Source organism: Aotus nancymaae, unplaced genomic scaffold (assembly GCF_030222135.1).
Source record: "Aotus nancymaae isolate 86718 unplaced genomic scaffold, 86718_ANA_hifiasm-v0.15.2.pri h1tg000029l, whole genome shotgun sequence".
Taxonomy (NCBI): Eukaryota; Metazoa; Chordata; class Mammalia; order Primates; family Aotidae; genus Aotus; species Aotus nancymaae.
In genome coordinates, this window is record NW_026988442.1 from 53,722,741 (window position 1) to 53,743,585 (window position 20,845).

At 44.6% G+C, this 20,845-nt stretch overlaps 1 protein-coding gene across 11 annotated transcripts in view; it reads right to left on the bottom strand.

The window, feature by feature from the left end:
* Positions 1-350: 350 nt before the first annotated feature.
* The window catches only part of PKP4 (plakophilin 4), a 229,461-nt gene continuing 208,966 nt past the window's right edge, over positions 351-20,845 (bottom strand). For 8 of the 11 annotated variants that reach the window (XM_064382735.1, XM_012454880.3, XM_012454879.3 and 5 more), the window contains 10 exons: positions 20,441-20,558; positions 18,835-19,026; positions 18,478-18,651; positions 15,291-15,441; positions 11,841-12,036; positions 8,333-8,417; positions 8,094-8,211; positions 4,984-5,112; positions 3,174-3,247; positions 351-1,420 (listed from right to left, as the gene is read on the bottom strand). In XM_064382735.1, coding sequence (XP_064238805.1) covers positions 1,172-1,420; positions 3,174-3,247; positions 4,984-5,112; positions 8,094-8,211; positions 8,333-8,417; positions 11,841-12,036; positions 15,291-15,441; positions 18,478-18,651; positions 18,835-19,026; positions 20,441-20,558 — 1,486 coding nt within the window. In that variant the 3' untranslated portion in view covers positions 351-1,171. The remainder of the gene's footprint in view (positions 1,421-3,173; positions 3,248-4,983; positions 5,113-8,093; positions 8,212-8,332; positions 8,418-11,840; positions 12,037-15,290; positions 15,442-18,477; positions 18,652-18,834; positions 19,027-20,440; positions 20,559-20,845) is intronic. The other 3 variants (XM_064382736.1, XM_012454883.3, XM_064382737.1) reach the window with 2 other exon arrangements.

The following is a 20,845-nucleotide window of genomic DNA, read 5'->3' on the forward strand; positions in this document are numbered from 1 at the left end:
TTATTATATTGGTGCCAATCAAATAAATGCCCAACCACTGTTCTTATGAAGTTACTGAGTTCTTAAAAATGATGCCCAAAAAAGAATCAGTTTAGTTATGACTAGGCTGCCAGATGTAATTTGCCTTAGGTGAAGAGTGATGATACGTACATATGGGTCTGAGAAAAACATAATAAAACTGTAAAGTGCACTAGGTTCAAAATAGATTCCGAGAAACAAAATACCTAGATAGACAGAGGAGGAAAGTTCATAGCTTAATTCTTTGGTGTGGTCCATCTCACAAAGTGTATTAACTGTATAAAACTAGGAAAAGTCCAAAATAGTTGGATATACGTAAGCTGGTTCCTACATGCAGTTAGATTTATGTTTATTAAATCTGCTTTTCCATATACATACAGAAAATTTAAAAAGAATAGAGAACACATTTCCAAGGATGAAATTTCCACATTTATTTTTCTTTCATGTGCATAGAAAATGGCAGTGAAGTGTCCTATGAACGAGGCGAGGAATGGGCATGGCGCTGTGGTACCAGCCTGGACGTTGTGCTTCCAAAGTACACTATGCATGGTGGAGACAAAGGGTGTCGCAGTTTGATTTTAATTGCTCACAGTTCCTTGGGCTTCCCATTTCTTTTGAAGTTGTCAGTTTCTTCAACTCTCTTTTCAAGTGACACACTGCATTACAAATGATGGCACTTAACCAATGTGGCATTTCCATATTTACACCAACAAAAGAAATTTACAAGACATAATAGCATACAATCTTGACATTTAGTAATAGCAATAAAACATGGGCATCCATTTTATTTTTTCTGTACAAACTATCAGAACATAACTTTATTCACATTAAAAAAATCATCTTTAATTGGATTTGACCTACACATCCCCCATTTCATTTCACCCATTTCTCAAACCTCTCATCACGTCACCCACACCTTCACCAGACTACAGAATCTACAAGTAATTAGATCTAACAACTAAATAGAGCTTAGAAAGTCCTCTCCCAAACGTTTCCTTGCTTCCCTGATAATTCCTCAAAAAAGAAAAAAAATGCACTTCACTCATTCCTTCCACTTCACTTTCACATTTCAATCATCAAATCAGCAAGACGGACTTCACCTCAATCCAAACAAGGTTAGAAAGAAAAAGTTCCTCTGTCGGGCGTCTTGATGCTACACCCATGAGTCCGGGGACCCTGGGTACTGTTCTGCTCTGTAAGAAGGTCGTTTAGTGGAATAAAAGTCTACATAATTTGTGGTCGATTTCAGTCCATACTGTGTTGAGTAATCAGCAGAAGCTGGAAAGTGAACTCGGTCATCAAAATAAGGGTCTTCATAGCTATGAGGAGACTGCAAATACAATCTGTATGCATCAAAGTTCTTTCTGTTGGAGTCATCTTGACTATAATACAGCTGTTGATGCTGTTGACAAAATGAAAAGGCAAATAAATAAAAGCAATTTTTTAAAAAAGACACGTGTTAGGAAAATTAATGTGGGCTTCCTGCTTCATATTTTTAAAGTAATATTCAATATTTGCAGCTTTATGGTTAAAGCCGTTTCTGGCGCAAACTGTGTGTTTACCATTAGACTCTAAGGATTATAAGCTGCAGTCTCAGATGGGCTCCTGAGTTTCCTGTCCTAAGACCTCTAGAGAAGTAGGTGCCTCAGGAGAGCCTGAGATCTCAGGGCAGGTGGCCCCAGCGACCTCCCCTCATTACTGAGGCCCTGCTGTGTGCTCAGCTGTGGAGGGACCTGTTACCTGGGCATGCCAAATGAGAGGATGGTTTCGATATTTTCTTTGACACAGAGGTATTATTAGTACATCACTAATTTAGTCGAGGATTGGGTTTCTGGGCCTTGGATAACTGTATAATTACAGAACCATCTTTTTAAAACATTTACTTCAGATATGAAGATTGAGTCCACCCCTCCATTTTAAAAGATGTATGTGGCTACGTGAACAACAGTCACACTTTAGAAACTCTGCTGTAAGTTGTAATATTAAAATAATCAACAAACTCAAGGCAGAAGAACAGTAAAATTAGGAGAGATACGTGAGCAAATACAGTTCTGGAGGAAAAGGCTTCCCCAAGCCAAGGCTACGTCCATCTGTAAGTGGGCAAGGCCGGGCACACAGGGGCGCCCTCACAGGGCACCCTGCTCTCCATTTCCTTTTGTCTAGTCTTAGCTTTGATCTCATGTTAATTTCAAATTGTGATGGTTATTATGTCCATCTTCCGATGATGCCCAAATCCCCCTACTTAATAAGATGTAACAAATTTATCACCCAGGAATCAATGTCATGTCCTGGAACTCGAGGCATTCTAACATTATAAGGATTTCAGAGCCAATTCTCTTTTCAAGCCAGAGTTATGCTTCTGGTCTATTTTTCCTGACTAAAAAACTATAGCATCTATTATGAATAACTTAGAAAGTTCTTTTTCTTCTATCTACAGAGAAAAGATGACGAGGAACGGTCTTAGAGCACATCCTTATCTGAAGGACAGGATACAGTCTTGTTTTAGGAAACTCCAACTGCTCTGTGGGATTGAAAAGGAAGAGGAGAGACCAGGCGGTCCAGGTTTGCCATGGCATCGGGAAGGACCTGAAACTGACTGTAGGCCCCTCATGAAAGCAAGGCCTAGGTGTGTTACAACCGCCAGTCCCGCGGTTCATCCCGACAGGGACTGAGTCCACTCTGACCACCGAGACACACAGACCTGGCCATGGACTCAGTGTTTTTAAATTGTGGAGCTTGGACAGGGAGGGGTGAGATGGAGAATAAGGTATACACAAAAGAAAACAACATGATGAGGGCATGAAGTGTGCTTACCAACCTTCCCTTCCCCAGAGGTTGGAAGAGATTTTACAGCTGAACAGAAAAAGAGTGGGAAGAGGACCCTTTCGGGCAAAGGACATGAACTAAAGACTTCTCGGCTGTTCCCATCAGTGGCATGGTGGTCTCAGCAGTACCCATGTGGATATTCAAGAACGTGAGGCTACCGTGGAAGTGCTTTGCTTAAACCATGGATAAATTTCCAAGGAGTAAAGATCCCCAGGGAAAGCTCCTGGGATCCTGCCGTGTTGGCCCAGCTCTGGGAAGTCAACCGATGTGGACCCTTTACTGTGTTAACTGCTAATCAGCCTTCTGTAAAAATGATATTGCAAATTCACCTGTAGCCGTCTATTTTGTTCTCTTGCTGGTGAGGAATAGGAACTGATGTAAATTGGTGAAGGTTTGCTGGAGCCTGTAAGAAAATATTTTATGAAATTAAAACTAGTGCTCATCACTCTGGCCCGTTAGACTGGGTGGTCTCCCCTGCACTAGGGATAGTGCTGTCCCCAACAGGGCCTGCCTTCCCCAGTGCCAGTGTGGACTGGGAGAGGTGGCAGCCCCAGGTCCCTGGATCTGGCCTGGCTGCTGCTTACTTCAGGGCTGGTGGGGGCTAACAGCAAAACTATGGCAAAAATAGGCCGCAGGTGTTTTCCCAAAAAGCAATGTCAGCGCAGAGCCCATGCACAAAGGGTTCCTGCTCAAGCTCTGCTCATATGCGGGAGGGTTTCTCCGGCTGGCTTTGGACAGCAGCACAGGAACCTGAGCTGAGGAACACCACTTTCCCAGGGCTCTGAGCTACAGCAGTGGGTCAGAGAGGAGAAGCAAAACACAACTTTTGAACAAGCCCCATGCCTTCCAAACAGCTGGGATTCAAAATCTCAGGTCAAGGAAGGAGCAGGCCTAGGGGTGTTCTAAGCAGCTGAGCCACAATGGAGGCACCGTCTTGTGCCTGCCATCTTTAAGTATGTTTGAATACAAAAGGAAGTTGGTAATAATCAAATTGTTTTTAAAAGTCCATTGTAGACTCCTGATGATGTTACCCTTACATTATTGTTAAAGCTAACAAAGATTTTTATTTTTTTAATGAGGAAAATGAAACGTACTTGAGGCAAATTAGTTTATTGAAGCAAGCGCAGAAGATACAGAAGGGCATGCAGGCTAAGAGGCAATCTTTAAGATAAAGCAGGCTGCTGCAAATCAGAAGCAACCAAGCGTTTCAGTTGGTATGTGCATTTCCTTTTGCACAAAGCATGGTGTTGAAATGTAGCATCTGCAATTTTCTGAGCTATTAATTGCCATAGTAACAACAGTCGATTCGTAAACAGTCCTGTGAAATCACAATTTCAAAGACAACAGTCCAACGGAGACTGCTCCCCCAGCAGGAGTAAAGCTGCCACCAGCTTTTCTTTCTTTTTAATATACAGGTTTGAGAAAAGAGTAGTTTTTGGGTGGTAGCTCACACTGACTTATTTGAAACATCTAAAGTAGTTATAATCTGCTAGACAGTTGAGAATGGGAACAGTATGAAATCTTAGTAACCCTCTGGGCTGGTATCCTTTAAATAAATTATATGCACAGCTTTCTGAATAGGATATAAAAATATTAAGACTATGTAACATTATTTTTGTTATTCTTAAAAAATAATCACTTTGAGAAGAATCACATTATACCTTTTACTATTTATTCAAACTCTTCTCCATGAAAATGTAAATGAAACTGATCTCCATTCTCTGGTTTGAATTTAAGAGATGAGCCAGTATAGAAGACGTGGCTCCTGCAAAGCTACACCGGGCTGAGGGTTCTGACGCATGTGGAAAACACAGAGACTGCTGGAGCCAGGAGGGGACGGAGCAAAGGGACTGTGCCAGCGAGCAGCCAGAAATGATTTGGATACAACCCTCTTTTTATTTGTGGCCACTGTATAACTACATACACACATACATACAAACAAACAAGTACATGCTTGTTTTACTTTAAACAAGCAGAAAAGGCAACAATCCCCAAAGTAGGAAAGGGAGAGACTGGAGCATGGTTTGCTGCTGGGGGACCGTCTCAATAGAAGCAAAGGCTACTTCCCAGGCCACTGGTCAAGTGCCTGGAAGTGCGGCTTTTCAAGAGACTGTATCACACACCCAACTGCTGTCTTACCAGGGTACAGGCCTTTATGTGTGGCATCCCCTTGGCTATTGTAATACTGCATAGGTGGCTGGGTCCTATCGTATTCAGAGCGAGGGTCTCTGATTCCTAACAGTGCTGGTGAGGAAGAGGTGCTGCCGACTGAAGGGAGAGGCAAAGGAGGAGAGAGAGAAAGAGGGGAAGAGAGAGAAATCAGCATCAGTGTCTGTGGAAAAATCACTCCAGAAACACAAAGGTCAGTAACTAGAAATGCCACACAGCTGGTGCTGAAAACATCTCAGAGGTGCTGGGAGTTGAAGAGCAGCTAGACCCAAGTACCACAAGTGCGACCTGCATGCGGGCCTACCACTGCACGAAGCAGCCAAGTCCACACCTGGGCTCACTCAAGCTGGAGTGCAAGCCGCCCGGCCGAAGAGGCACAGCGGAGAGATCATGCAGGCTTCCCCACCAATGTATCTCAATGGCTTGACTAGGCCTTTGAAACCGAGTGAATGGTAATAACTTACTAGCCATGCAAGAGTTATACTTGCTATTTTATGATCTCAGTTCAGTTGCTTGTAAAACACCCATCTATTATCCTTTATGTACAGCTCTTCAGTAAACAGAAGTTTTATAGCATGTTTTGATTTCTAATTATTTCAAAAATATCCACATCTCTAAACGTATTTGAATAAGAGCACCCAGTCTGTAAAATTTCTAATTCTTTTTATGGTGATCCGGGAAATCATTTAAAAACCCAGTAAGCCTGGCTCATTAAGAAACACACATGGTGCTAAGCCTTGACCTCACCAACACCCAGAAGACTTTTTTACCCCAGCTTCAGCCAGTATCTAATAACACCGTTATCTATCCTTAGGACTCTTTTTGGACACTTTTGCAGAGAAGAAAGAGACAAACATTTCACATAAATTTTTTTTTCTTTTTCTCATTAAAGAAATTATCTTGCTTCCCCTAAAGTTAATTTCAAGTAAGAATGACCATTTATTCACTTGATACATTCAAAAGCAATAGTTCCCAAACACTGGCACCAGTGGTTTTGCATAAATTGATGCTTTCAGAGGAAGACTGCCAATGAAATACTTTTCCTAAAGTCACCCCACTGACATAGGATTGCTCAGTGTAGAAAATGTAAGCATGTGTGGACAATGCCTACGTGCTGCTCACCTTGCTTACTTTTCAGAAGGTATTAGGACAGAAAGCATACTTGCCTGCTTCCAACATGACAGCAAGGCATCCGCCATGCCCGGAAGCAGACCCCACACTAGTGCAAAGGGACGCATCATCAGCCCTGAGAATAACTGGAGAAGCAGAAGCGGAGAATTCCCTACCTCTGACTAGAATCCCAAAATGTACCTAGGAATTTGAATGGGACTAGCCAACACTGTCCAGCATGTATTTAAGGGGTCCTGAAAACAAGGTCACTGCTCAGTAACTCTGTGCTAATGATCCAGGGGTGTTCAATCAATACACTAACATTAACGATAACTGATAAGCTAAAACAAAAAATTGCAAAAAAATCTCATAATGTTTCAAGAAAGTTTTCAAATTGAAGTTGGGCCGCATTCAAAGCCACCTGGGACGCATGCCGCCCATGGGCCGCGGGTTGGACAAGCTCGTACTAATCTAAAATGTGCCTTTTGTTCCATAGCCACACCTCTTGATTTCCCTAGCACTTCTATTCCCAAGACCCTAAAGAGTTCTGAGCATTTTTATAAAAGAAGACAGTTTTAGGCTATACCTGGGAGCTCAGCAAGGATGTTAAAAACCAGACACATAGGTTCTTTCAAGAAAACAACCCATAATTTAAAAACTAAGATACAGGCGAGGCACGGTGGCTCACGCTTGTAATCCCAGCACTTTGGGAGGCCAAGATGGGTGGATCTCCTGAGGTCGGAGTTCGAGAACAGTCTGACCAATGTGGAGAAACCCTGTCTCTACTAAAACTCCAAAAAAAAATTAGCCGGGCATGGTGGCACATGCCTGTAATCCAGCTACTCAAGAGGCTGAGGCAGGAGAATTGCCTGAACCCAGGAGGCGGAGGTTGCGGTGAGCCGAGATCACGCCATTGCACTCCAGCCTGGGCAACAAGAGTGAGACTCCATCTCAAAAGAAAAAAAAACCCAAAAAACTAAGATATAAATATACACCATACACAATAGGCACAGATAATTTAAAAAAATTCTAGTACAAGTGGGGACACCCAATTATGCGGCAAGAACCACGGGCCATGTATATTAGTCTTCTTGGCCACATTTGTCCACATGAGAAATAAGACTGCCAGCAGTAGCACTGCTGAATAAATAGATAATATTTACATGTCAGAATGGGTGATTTAAAGCCAAATAAAAAGAAGATACTTATTACTTTTTCTTTCTCACTTTGTAAGAATTAGATTTACAGGACTGATTGGCTTGGCAGTAATAATCTGCCCTTACATGTAAAAAAATTTCGTCTGAATCTCAAAACATTCTTTCTACCAAGTTAAACACTACAAAGAAATAGCTAGTATGGTTGCCAGGATTCCCAACTTAAAAAAAACATTCCTACCAACCCACCCTGTAAGGCCTGCTCCCATTAGCTGCAGATGCTGGGGGTCTGCAGAGGAAGGAGGTTTAACTGGGAAGTAGGCAGCTCTCCCAGGCTGCGGATCTGAAGACCTTAAAGATCCTCTGTTAAAGGACCCTGCTTCTAAAAGATTTCACTAAGAAAACTTAAAAGAAAAAATGCTTTTGGGGGAGATTCCAAACTTGTGGCCAGCAGGCAGACAGGGCAGCCACTTTCAGGCATAACCCAATGAGTCTCGAAGTGTGGTCCTCACTCTTGGACACCCCGATCACCTGTCCGTTCTGTCAGCTGCAGATTTTGGGGCCCCTTCTTACCCTTAGTGAGGTAGACTTGAGGGCGGGGCCTGGGGTGCCGTTGCTGATGTAGAACTTTTAGAAAGGAAGAAGAAAGTGGGTTTCTGGTTTATAACGGTGTGTGATTCCTACGGAAGGCACTCTACTGCAGGGGTAGTGTTGGAGGTGACAGGCTTAACCAGCTTATGTTTGATCTTCCCTGGCTGGGAAACAATGTTCTGTCACACAAAGGCTCTCGCCAAGGAGTGGCATTTTCCCACTGACCTGACTGAATGATGGGTGACATCTGTTGGTTGGTGGTAGATAAGGAAGGATGTGATTTGAATCGGTCTCGCTCCAATGTCGACACAGGTGTAATAAAATGGTTCTGATTCCACCCATCCTGCAGAGTTAAGAGAAAAAGAAACCTCTCAAAATGAATAATGACATTTCATTACAATAAATGATTACGAGTGTGTGCTCTGCTGAATGCTAATTATGCCAGAGCTATTCTTGTAGGTTACCTTTTTATAAATGCTCCGGAGGTCCCGATATTGCCATAATGTATTCAAGACCTGGGCTGCTGCCTTCACCACTTTCAGAGATGATCTAGGGAGAGAGAAAGGATGTTAATGAATGTGGGTGGCACAGCCGCAGCCCCACTCGGAGGGGTGCAGGATGAAAATCAGTCACTAAGAGGCCATCTCTCTCAGGGCCATGGGGACAGAGGTTACTGCAGGACACACCACAAAGGGACCAGGTGTGCCTGGGAGTCGATCAGGTTCAGGACTGGCCGGAGGTGGCAAGAACTGAAGTGAGGCCATGAGGGAGTGAGCTCTGTGGAGCGGCTGTGGCCAGGATGAACCTGAGTTGAGGATCTCTCTAGGCGTCAATCCCTACCTCCCTCCAGATCTCTACTGAGGGCCACTGACCTCACTGGGGCTTTGCAATTAACGCAACCATGACTCTACATTCTGAATGTCTGGGAATTCTTCCAAGTGAACATGTTTTATTCCTCCTCCTTTATTAAGCCTTCATCTAAATGCCTTCATTGCCTTATCATTCATACCTCTATGTCAACAAATGTGTGTTCTAATGTTGAATTTGGAAAACAGGGTCACAGATATTATTTCCTCTCCCTAAGGACATTTTGCAAATGCTAGTGCTGTTTAAGCACTTGCCAACCATGAGTCACTGGATTCACCTTGGGAGCCGCTGCTCTAAGTCAGTGGCCTTACTGGTAAGTGAAGAGGGGACTTCCTGCCTTGGCTAAGGCCAAGGTCACTACAGATCGCTACACTGGGGTGGTACTCATGGACCAGTGTTTGGGGAGTCAGCCCTAAGGACAACTGAACAACTCTGCCTTAAGACTTCATTGACAGTTTGACTTCAAATGTATACACCAGGTCTAAAATGTGGTTTTCTCTTCTACTCCTTATCTTCCTAATTAAACTCTTATGAAGTGGGGGAGGACAAGGGAGATAAGCAGGCAGTGAGCTACTTTCTCAGCCCCTAACAACAGAATGTGGGTTGCTAATGATTCTGAGGATTTAGGTGAGCAGAGCCAGGTAAAACCAACCCACTCAAAGCCTTTTCAACCTTTGTATTCCCAAACTGGACTATGGAAAAGCAATAGCTAAATACCTCAAAGAAATAAACAGGGATGAATTTTCAGGCACCCAAGACAGCCTTCGGAAGAGATTTAGGGGAGCAGGGCCCTTGCCTCACATAGCTACCCCGTTCTCAGCTGGGCCCGGCTGTTGCTGCTTTGTTCGCCTGTCTGTCTTTAAGTGCTAGGCAGCGGGATGAAAGTTCAAAAGGCAGATCCCACAGCTGCCTGGGAGGATGACAGCTATAACACTGGACCAGGCAGGGCTGTGCCCGGAATATGCCTTGACAAAACCAGACAGGCTACATATTTTCAGACATGAATTCCATGAGCAGAAACACGACCCATGAGAAAAGCAAGAAGGTTTCTTTACTATCCGTTGCAGCAAAACTCCTTGAAAGAGTTTTGTACTTGCATCTCTAATTCCCCCATCCCATCTTCTCTTAAACATAGGACCTCCATATTGTTACATCTGAAGGGCAAGTTGCAGTCCTCATCCTGAGTCACTGTATTTCACCTCGGGAGCCGCTGCTCTAAATCAGTAGTTTCGCAGGTAAGTGCAGAGAGGATGCAGCGCCCTGCCCTGGCAAAGGCCCTCAGATCGTCACGCTGGGGTAGGCCTCCAGTACCCCTCACTGGCTCTGTTCCAGCCCCACTGGCTTCCCTCTGTTCCTCAAGCACACGAGGTCTTCTCGCTTCTCAGGGCTCTCTCATTTGAGGTCCCCCTCTAACCGAAATGCTCTTCCCCCATGGAGCTGCACTGTTCCTTCCCTGCTTCCTCCAGCTCTGTGCTCAAAAGGCACTGTCTCTGCAAGGCCTTCCTTGACCAGCACCCCTCCCCCAGCATAGCCCACCACCCACCCCGACGTTATGATATGCCCTGTCACGCCACATTTTAAGAGCATAAATGATTATGGTTCCACTCACTCCCTTTCTCAGCCTTCCCTGCCCCCCCGTAACCATTTATTACTAATGAAATAGAAAAAAATACATTTTAAAAAAGGACTGAAAAAAATTATCACTACTGCAGATAGGTGTGGTTTCTGGGAGGTGAGAATATGGTTTTAATTATTCCTATATTTTAGAAACTCCTTCAAAAGTATAAAGATTAGAGGAGATGTAGTTCCAGCACTGCCATTTAGTCAATTAACAAATATTCACCGAGCAACTGTTATGAGCAGGCCAGGGTTATTCTAGATGCTAAGGATATAGCAGTGAACCAAGATAAAAGTCCCTGCTATGGAAGAGTCAGGCATAAGAGGAAGACATCACTTCCACAGCAAGGGGAAATCAGCGCTATGGAGAGAGCAAAGCAGGGGAGGGGAGGTGGGGGAGAGGGTTGCCATGCTACTGTGGCTCAGGGAGGCTGCTGTCCTGCTGTTCTGAGATGGCACCAAGCATCCTACTTACCATTTCTCTGATCTGACACTAAGGCAAACTTACAGTCACTGCCACAGCTCCATGACAAACAGCCTTCAATTTTTACCGCTGATTTTCTAGTCCTTTCCTCCTGTTTCATCAGTTAGGTATCATGCAGAAGCGAAGGGAAATGTGCAATCCAAGCCTGGGGCACATCCTGAGGCCATACAGCAGCCCTGCTGCAGAGCAGTCATTTTAACTGCTTTCTGGGTACGTGGCAGGAGACTCAATGCTAGAACTGGGGATTCAAGAAGACGCTCTTGCAGGACAGGCCCTCAGGCCTGGAGCGGAGACAAAGGCACAAGAATCTAGGGAAATGGTACCCCCTAGATTTTCCTCACCCTGGCATTTCTAATTCTTCCAGGAGTTGGCATGCTCAGTTGTGGCTTCAGGGACTGCTATGGTCTGAAAGTCTGTGTCCCTTCCACAGTTCCTATGTTGAAATTCCAGCCCCCAAGGTGATGGTATTAGGAGGTGGGGCCTTTAAGAGGTGATTAGATCCTGAGGGTAGAGCCCTCATGAATGGCATTAGCATCCTTATAAAAATAGGCCTGAGATTTCCCCCTCCTTCTACCATGCAAGGACATAGCCGAAGGCACCAGCTATGAACTAGAATGGGGGCCCTCACCAGACACCGAATCTGTGGGTGCCTTGATTTTTGATTTCCCAGCCTCCGGAACTGTGAGAACTACATTTCTGTTGTTTATAAGCCACCTAGTTCACAACATTTTGTTATAGCAGCACAAACAGACTAAAACAGAGACAAATACCAACATAGGAGTGAAGGTGTTACAATAAAGTGAAAACTAGAAAAAGGCCCCATAACAGAAAATGCTTCTCCCAGCATAGCAGGTTGCAAGTGCTGGAGACTGTTTAGCTTATTGGCATGTGAGAAGCGCAAAAATAAATCCTTTCCACTAGGAAAGGTATCCTCAACAAAGGCCTCATCACAGGACAATCTCAGGAACAAGAGCCCTACTTGCACCTCCTTGCTGCAGACTTGCCTGTCGCCCCTGCCTTTGGTTATGTTCACCAGCTTCTCGATGCCTCCCGAGTCGGCCAGGGCTTTGGCGTTCTCCATGTTTTTGCTGGTGACCTCGTGTAGAGCACAGCAGATGGCTGCCATGGTCTCATCAGACAAGACAGTGGGGCCGTTGCCACCGGGAAGCCGGTTGACCAGGTCTCGCATGGCGTATTTGCCTGCCAAATGCAAAAGAGTAAATTCTACTTCCAGAAGGTACTAGGTTTTTGTTACTGTTGTTCAGATTCTGGTGGTGTGCAACCCTTTAAAAATAAAACCCCAAAAGAGACAATAACAGGTGAAAAAATCCAATTCCATGAGCAGAAACCCAACCCATGAGAAAAGCAAAGAAGCAGAAAAGAAGAAAAAGACAAATGTCATTATAAGGAGAAAGCTAACATTTACTGCAACGTCACTTGCAGGAATGATTGATTTATAAAACATTACTGTCAATTGCTGTAAGCAAATGTAAATCAGTATGTAAAATTGGGTAGACAAATCAAGTTGCTTTCGTTCAAGTATTTTCAGTACCACTGAGTAATGAAGGAATTACAATAGCAAATTTTATCCTTGATGGAATTCCTATGCATCACAAATACCTCAATTTCCTCTTAAAGCTTGTAAAAACTTACCTTTGAATCTGGACCAAGTCAGGCTGCCAAACAGTACTTTTCATTAGATCTTTCTGGATCTGAATGTGTGAACTGGGTACAGTTACACATTTTCATGAAGTATAGAGCTGAGGTGTACAGCAGCTGATCTGACAACGGTGGGAAAATGTTAGTTTTTTTAAAAGAGGACACAAGTAAAAGTTCTGGTATTAAAATTATAGGTATGCTATATCCCAGGAGTAACGCAATAATAATGAAATTCTTGCTAAGACAAGGCGAGGGGAGTCTCACAGTTATTGAGGTATTTCTTTATAGATACTGAATTTTTCTTATTCCGCTCCAAAAAGAGATTACCTCCAGCTTTTGCAATTACGATTACCAACTGAAACTGTAAGTGCGCTACAAACAAAAGCACTGAATTAAAGTGCAAGTAAATATTTTCTTAGTTTTTCCTCCTAGGCTAATAATGGAGTGGATGCTAATTGGGGTTTTTATCAAGGTCTATTTATATACAACAGTAAGCAGAAGAAGACAGATTTCAACTACATGCTGTGTAATATACAGCAGGTCGGAGGGAAGGCTCTGGCTTGCTCACAGCAAACAGTTATGAAGAGTGGAAAAACAGTGCTGACACTGTGAGGCCACAAGATAAATGTGGTTTTCAGAGCAGATGATAAGTTAGCACTGGTGATTTTGAATACTCATGAATGACCAAAAGGTGCATGACATGTAATCTGTCATTTCACTAAGGCATAACTTTAAATTGCACTCCTGGGGGTTAGGCTGAGGCAGCTCACTCTGCCCGTGAGTGAGTGAGCCTGGCGGTCCCCTCAGAACTGCAGCTCCAGACAGCAGGGTGGGTCCCACACAGTTGAGTATGTGGTAACTTTTATGAAGTGACAAAACTTTGCTTCTTTGTGAAAAATGGCTCTAAAAAGAAAGTCCTTTCTTAGTGTTGGTGATGGGTGTGAAAAGAGAGGGAAGAGGTCAGAGAAGGGGAAGGTTCTTAGGCACTGAAGTGCTGGATAAATTAGAGCCAAATACTGAATCCGGGAGGGGTGCAGATCTCATAGGAAGACAGGAATAGGGAAACCAGAAAAACGGATTCATGGAACAGTTCAAGAGTGCTCCAGCCGGGTACGAAAACGCTCGTCACTGGAGAGATACAAGGCCAGTGGAAGCTAAAAAGGGTTATTCACAGAAACACAGAAATGCACTGGGAGGAAGCCGAGACTTGGAATACACACTCCTCTTGCCAGAGGTCTCAGCACTTCACAGTACTAGCTCAAGGCCTCCTATCTACCTGCGTCTTTGTGTTATATGATAGGCCACAGGATATACATGTCAATCATTTACTTTTCAGCATTAAAAATGTCCAAATTATACATGCTCCTTATAAGAAATCCAAACATTACAGACATAAGAAAAATAACCTTAAAGAATCTCTCTTTAGGGACCTGAAGGCTTTCTTTTGAGGAAGTGTGGGAACTGAGAGATACGGCACATCTACCAGAATCAGGCGTGAGCTGGGCCATGAACAGGGTGTGAAGGAACTCCCTTTCGAACTGAGAGATACGGCACATCTACCAGAATCAGGCGTGAGCTGGGCCATGAACAGGGTGTGAAGGAACTCCCTTTCCTCTCCGTAGGGAGATGACTTGGCTTAAAGGAATGGTGTGTTAAGAGCAGGTTTATCTGGGCAACAATTCAAAACAGCAATTCTATGAGGCACTGTGTGAAGGGCTTCCACTGTAATTCATCACGTTTAATCCTTACAGCAACTCTTTATGGTAAACATCATCACCTTGTTTCTCTCTCCTTCTCTCATGGCAGGTGAATTTAATGTTTACTACTGATTCAGATGAATCCATGTAAGACCTTGTCCCATTTTCCCTCCTTCTCCCTAGACCTGTCACCAGCTGTGGGACTTGGCGTGGAGCTCTCTCATTTCCTCTTTACAGCAAACCACAGTTAGGACAGCAGGCATCAACAGCTCCCTTTCAGAGATGAGGAATTTCATTTCCAATCTAGATAGAATAATGGAGCCCGGACGGGGTTATATAGGACACCCCAGGTTGCATGGCCAGTGAGCAGCAGTTCCTAGGAATGCAGCTCAGGTCTCTGGAGGGTCCCTGATCTCTTCTTTCCCCTGAATCCTGCCTAGGATGTGCCAATGTCCCGGAGGCAAGCAAGCTGCCTGGGGTGCAGAACTTACAGAGGTCGTCACTTGTCGGGTTGTGCCTGTGCCAGCCCTACCTTACATAAACCTGAGCGTGAAGGCCCCCTAAAATGTTGGGCCCTTGGGCCCTTGCTTAGCTCACCCTAGTCCTGCCCCTACCCTGGGTGGAAATGATGCTGAGACAGTGGTTCTGCTCTGGGATAAACATTTATAGTGACCTGAGAGGGAAAAGCTACAAAACATTCATGGGATTTCTTTTTTATTTAGTGTATGGTAGCATTGGTGAATTAGGGTATCAGTCCAAAAACTGGAAAGGGAGAATTAAGATTTTTTTTGTTGCTCAAGCTACAGAGACCTCTCTTCGAAAAGACAGACACTAATTCTATTAAATAGTGTTTTAAGGTACAAATAAAATTCCTGGCTTTTCTGAAAATTTACCTTCCCTCATCAATGATTAACGAATGAGCTTGCCTCCTGCTGAAAAAGAATGGTCACGAAACAGGAGTACTCAAATATGCCAAGAAACTGGAGGCTAGGGCTCAGTTGTTAAAAATATTAGAAGCTGTATATTTAATCAAAAGAAGGGTTTCATGAATATTGCAGCTGCTTCACATTTACAGCCCATCTTGTCACCAGCACATACCTATGAGCTCCTTGTTGCGAACATCTAGTGCCATATTCCTCAGGGCAGTTGCCACGGAAGAAACAACCCTATCGTTGTCCATTCTCAGAAGTTCCACAAGGATGGGGAGCCCCTTTTCTTTTCGGACGGCCGCCCGGATGTATGCTGCAAACTAGTGAGAAAAATCAGGCAGTAAGTAATATATATAAAACAGAGTTCCACTCTCATACGTTACTATCACTTAAAAAAGATGTTTCCAAAAGATGAACTAATAGATTAAATGGTTTTTTCCAACTGAAGATCAAATCTGTGGTGCCAGTAAAGAGAAAACCATAGTTGGGGAGAAAGATAGACTGGGATGACTGATTTAAAAAGAAATCCCAAAGCCTGAAAATCTCAAACTACCATCTGCGAGATATTTTTGTGCAGAAAAGAGAAGGCAGTGATTACTTTCTATCTCAGATACATAAACATGATTAAGGAAGGATCGTGTGTTTTCTTTGCAGTTGGTCCCCTGCCAAGCCCAGAGGCTATAAATAGCATGGCTGAGACAGTAACCCATCAGCACACGTGAAAGGAGAACCTGTCTCCATCGAGTCATTTTTTTTTCTACATTCCCTGCAACAATATTTAGAGTTCAGTAACCTGTCAGAGATTGCTTGGAAACATCCCTTGCCTCAGAAGAAAGTGAATTCTCCAGAAACATCCAGCATGATAATTCATACAGCCTGGTGGAAAAGTAAGTACATTTGTGTGCAAAATGCATTCTCATTCAAGATTAGTTAGCTGCTGATGCTGTTTTTTAAAAATCCTAGTCAAGAAATTTTTCTGTGACTATGAAGCAACTCTATACAGTGAGTCAGTTTGTGTATCTTACAAAATGGAAATGAGTGCTAAGTCATCAGTGAAAAAACCAAAAAGAGTAACATCAGAAAACGGATCTTTAATCTTGTTTTTGGCTTTGAGCTTTAATTGACTTTTTCAACCAATGCAAATCATCTTTCAAATTTTAGGGTAATTGAAAGATGTTGCTCATAAAACATCTACTTTCCCGCTGTGGCCAAGACATGAGGGCAGAGATCTACCAGCCCTTTGTATTATTTTGAACATTAAAGCATGTGATTGACCATCCAGTTTCTTGAATACCAACAGAATAGATTATTTTAATAACACAAATAAGAGGGAAAGATGCATTTCAAAGATCCTATTTATAGTCTGCATATGAAATGAATACTCCTATTTTTCAAATCAAATGAAATCTACAGGGAGGAAATGAAGTACATGACTCGTTACTGGGCAAGGCACTCAGGCAGTTTTATCAACTTCTTTCTCTGAAACCTGCAACAACAGAACCAACTCCTTCTGTCTCACTTGGAGACCTACCAGCCCAGCCTAGCCCGGCCCAGCCCGGCCCAGCCCAGCCCGGCCCAGCCCAGCCCAGCCTGGCTCCTTCTGGAGAACTACAGTCATCGCTGCTCCTGAAATAGCTTCTTCCTCGATAACATCTGTGGCCATGATTATCTCATTTTCTTAGTGAAGGTCCAATATTTTAACTCACCATTGAAATTGCTTAGGTATAATGTTTGTATTTTAAATGGGCTTGCTATCTAACTCTCTCACTAAATGATCCCAGACGTGAACTTCTAAAAACTCAAATCACATCTATTGCAATTATCGTCTTTTTTATCATCATCAAATGATCCTCTGGTCACAGAAGCTGAAGGTGAACGCTGTTCTACAACATAAATGTTTATAAATACTTATGTGCTGGGAATATCTCAACTGAATCCTCAGAACCATCTTATAAGGTAGGTATTTTTTCACTTTATTTTGGGGAGGTGGAAACTGTGGGCAGAGAGCCCCTAGGCTGCCAGACGGTAAGCAGAGTGGCCTGGATTCAGAGCCAGGTGGTCTGCCTCCAGAGCCAGCACTTACACACTGAGTCACTGGCACTTTAACTAGGAGACACAACAAAATCACCACACCAGCTTAACATCAGACCATAGTTATCGGTCTAAATTCGACAAGGCAGCCACTTGCATGAAAGAAACCATACCTAGGCCTATCAAATGCTTTTCACTATCGTGGAAACAACATCACCAAAAGATTCTCATTTTGTGGGGGAGTGAACGTAGAAGTAGCCAAAAGCAAGCACTGTAATAACTCTACTAAAACACACCTGTCAGGAAATTTCTAGAGGTTGAAAACGTCTCAGACAAGGACTGTCTGGGAAGTTGCTGGAGGACATTTAGAAAGTTCTGACAACTTGCTTACAGTGGTAACAAGAGGAAACTGTCTTCAGTTTTCCTAGTTATACATCTGCAAAGAGATGCAGAAACCTCAGACACAGGCATGTCTGTTACTGTCTGAGAGGAACAGAGTGGGGTCCCCTATCCCTCCCCACAGCACCGCCCAACCTGTGTTCTGTTCAGCCACTCATCATCTCTCACCTGTGTGTACTGCTGCACTGGCTCCCAAATGGAATCCCTGCTTCTAACTCCCTTCCTCGAATCCACCTTCTGCACTGCCATGGAATGGGAGAGCAGTGTTGACATGAGCCTGTCTCTTTCACTTGTCTGCCCAGACTCTTTCAGCAGCCCCTCCTGTCTGCAGGTGAGGGCTCAGCTCCTGAAGTTCTGCCTTTAGGCCGGTCCATGATGCCTGGCTCCATGCTGGGCCCCAGTGGGCAGCCTGCAGTCCTGGCCCACACTGTCGTGTCTGCACCACGAGACTTTCCTCCTGTTGTCCCTGTCATGTGGATGGCTCCCTCTACACCCCAGCCTCAGCCTCTCCTGGCTTATTCTCACTCGCACTTACAGATTGTGCCGGGCAGCATCCCCTTCAGGAAGCCTCCTCCATGTCCTCACTTCCCTCTTTCCTGACCTTCCCTTACACTGTGTGGCTGGCTTAGATGTCTCCTTTCAGGACCCCACAGCACACACATCCTGTGGCTTCTACACTGTGCTGGCACCATCTGTTTTTCTCACTAGCCTTCTGTTTCTCACAGGACGGACTTGTATTTATCTTTGGATCCCCAGAGCAACTGCTTGTCTCCCTTTTTTCCCTCTACCCCCTTCAAAGACAAACTAAGTAACTGTGCCCCTTTTACCATCAGGGCTGATCTGACTGAGGCAGAGCATATACATGTAACATTTCAAGTTAGTCTGCAAAGATGGAAAGAAGCGTAGACAAGTGGAAGTCGTCCTACCTTCCAGTTGCCCGCAGAGAGGTTCTGGAGAGATCCAGCAGAGCCTTCCAAGGTGGCTGGGTTGGAACTTTCTGCTAGAAGAGTCAGATATGGTTTAACCACCGATGGGTGCCACAGCATCTCAACCCCTTTGGGGGACTTTGACAGTCCTGGGATAGGACCAACTCCATCCCACTGAAAGACAAACAGCACAAGTTAAGCGGAGGCAGAATGAACGTGATCTCCAATACTTGAAAACATTCACCCTTGTGGGACTCAGCTATCGCTATGCAGAAAATTTATTTTCTTGCCAAATATGTGATTCCTCACTCCCAGAAAAATGAAACTTTAGAGTCTCATATCAAATAAAATGCTAACTTGATCTTCTTGCGGAGTCCTCTTTTTCTTTTTCTTCTTCTTCCCCCAGCAGCTTGGCTCAGAGTCTTTGCTGGGAGACTCTTTTCCCAGTAAGTCATCCAATTCGTTCAGTCCCAGTAACCGGGCCTGCGGCACCTCCAGCTCCAGCCGATAGGACAGGTTCCTCAGGGTGCACACACAGTTCTCCACAGTCTGAAACCCAGCATGGCATATAATTAAAAACAACTCGGCACATTAGAGCAAAACACTTCTGTACTGAACACTACAGAGAGGAAATAAATGGGAAATATGAAAGAACTAGTTTTTATGTATGGGAACTTGAAACAATCTGAAGAGAGATTTGATTCCAGAGTGTCTGTGGAATACCCAGATGACAGGCTACAGAGCCCTTCTCAGTCCTGTCGAGGATCTGACTTCCTGCCAGTTGAAATGTAAGCTCCAGCCCCAGGTTTCTCCTCAGGGCTAATGACATGCCAGGCTGCTCCCATGATGCCTGAGCCTCACTTCTTACTACTGCAGATCCTTGGCATGACAAAAGATGCCACCAATTCCCTCCCTGGGGGCAGCCATATCCCCAAGTTCCACGTCTGCCTCCTTCTAAATCTCCCAACTCCACCCTCCTTTCGAACCATGTTCAGTGGTGTCTTTCCCTGTTGACATTTGCCTTCTGTATATGGTCTTTTGTTCCCCTAAAAGACTGTATCACACCACTGATTGGGAGGCCAATTGTCATTTAGCTGAGTGTCTAAAACCAAGTTCAGCATTTGCCTATCTAGCAAGCTTCCTTTTCCAACTTGCTTACTCCCCTCAATTTCATCTGCCGATCTCCCAGTTTAATGAGGCTCAAACTAAAACTGGCTGTTCCCCTGCACTCCTCTCTCCGCCCCAGGCACTCAACATCCTTTTTTCTCTCAGGCTCACCCTTACAATCCAACACTTTCCAATGGCCTCCCCTAGTCCTGTCCATCCTGACACCAAGTATCTGGCCCACCTTGGAACTCCTTACACTTTCAGTCCCTCTTTCCTGTTCTTCCCACTTTCCTTGGCCCCCAGGAAGATCCTGAATGGTTGTCACAGCTGATGAATGATAAGCAGAACACCCTGCACTCCGGCACAGGAGGGGCAGAGTAAGGGGCTCACGCTGGGGACAGACCGATCACAGGGCAGGAGCAGGAGCAGATGTAGAGAGGGGCAGCAACAGTTAGTGCTGGGGGTGAGGACTGTGGACTGCACTGCAGCAAAGAGGGCAGAGAGGCTGGGGGATTACAGTGCCTCAACCAAGAACTTTTATTCAGTAGATACTCAAATACTAAAGGCTCTGATTCTAATGGGGATATAGAACTGGAGGAAATAGCAGCAGGGGCACCACCCTGAGAACGAGCCTAGGAGAACCAGCGAGAAAGCCTTTACCGCACCAAGCCACTCTGTTCTCAGGATATTTTCTTATGTTGCCAAGGCCTTGCCTCTGTAATTTTGGAGACTTGCCCTTTGATCTGGAGAGTAGCCTCCTGAGGACAGGTTCTACAGGTCAGAAAGAACCAACAGCATGCAAATAGTGGCACCAAGCACTGCAGTCATCTGCCACAACGCCCAGCCTGGCACTGACCTTGCTGTCGTAATCGGATGTGTTCACACATGTGTGGATCACGTACAACAGTGAGTCCACCAGCCCCTCGCAGGACCGCATTTGCTTCCGAGCTTCTTCCCCGGCAGAGCTGAGGTTCCTAAAGGGGTGGAGACAGGAGGAGCTGCTGAGATGAAACACGCAGTCATCAGCCACATGGCCTTACCTTCAGGATCTGAGAGAGCGGACAACAGATGGTAGCCACTTAGAGGTCTGAGGAGGCACTGAGGACTTGCAAAGTAACATCCCTGAAGCTCATAATGATGGCTGCTCCCCATCATCCACATGGAAGGGAACCTGCACATCTGGACTTCCACTGTACCTCTCTCATGATGTGTCACTTTCTAACCCCCTAATGTAATTCTTTAGGGGCCGATTCTCCAGAGC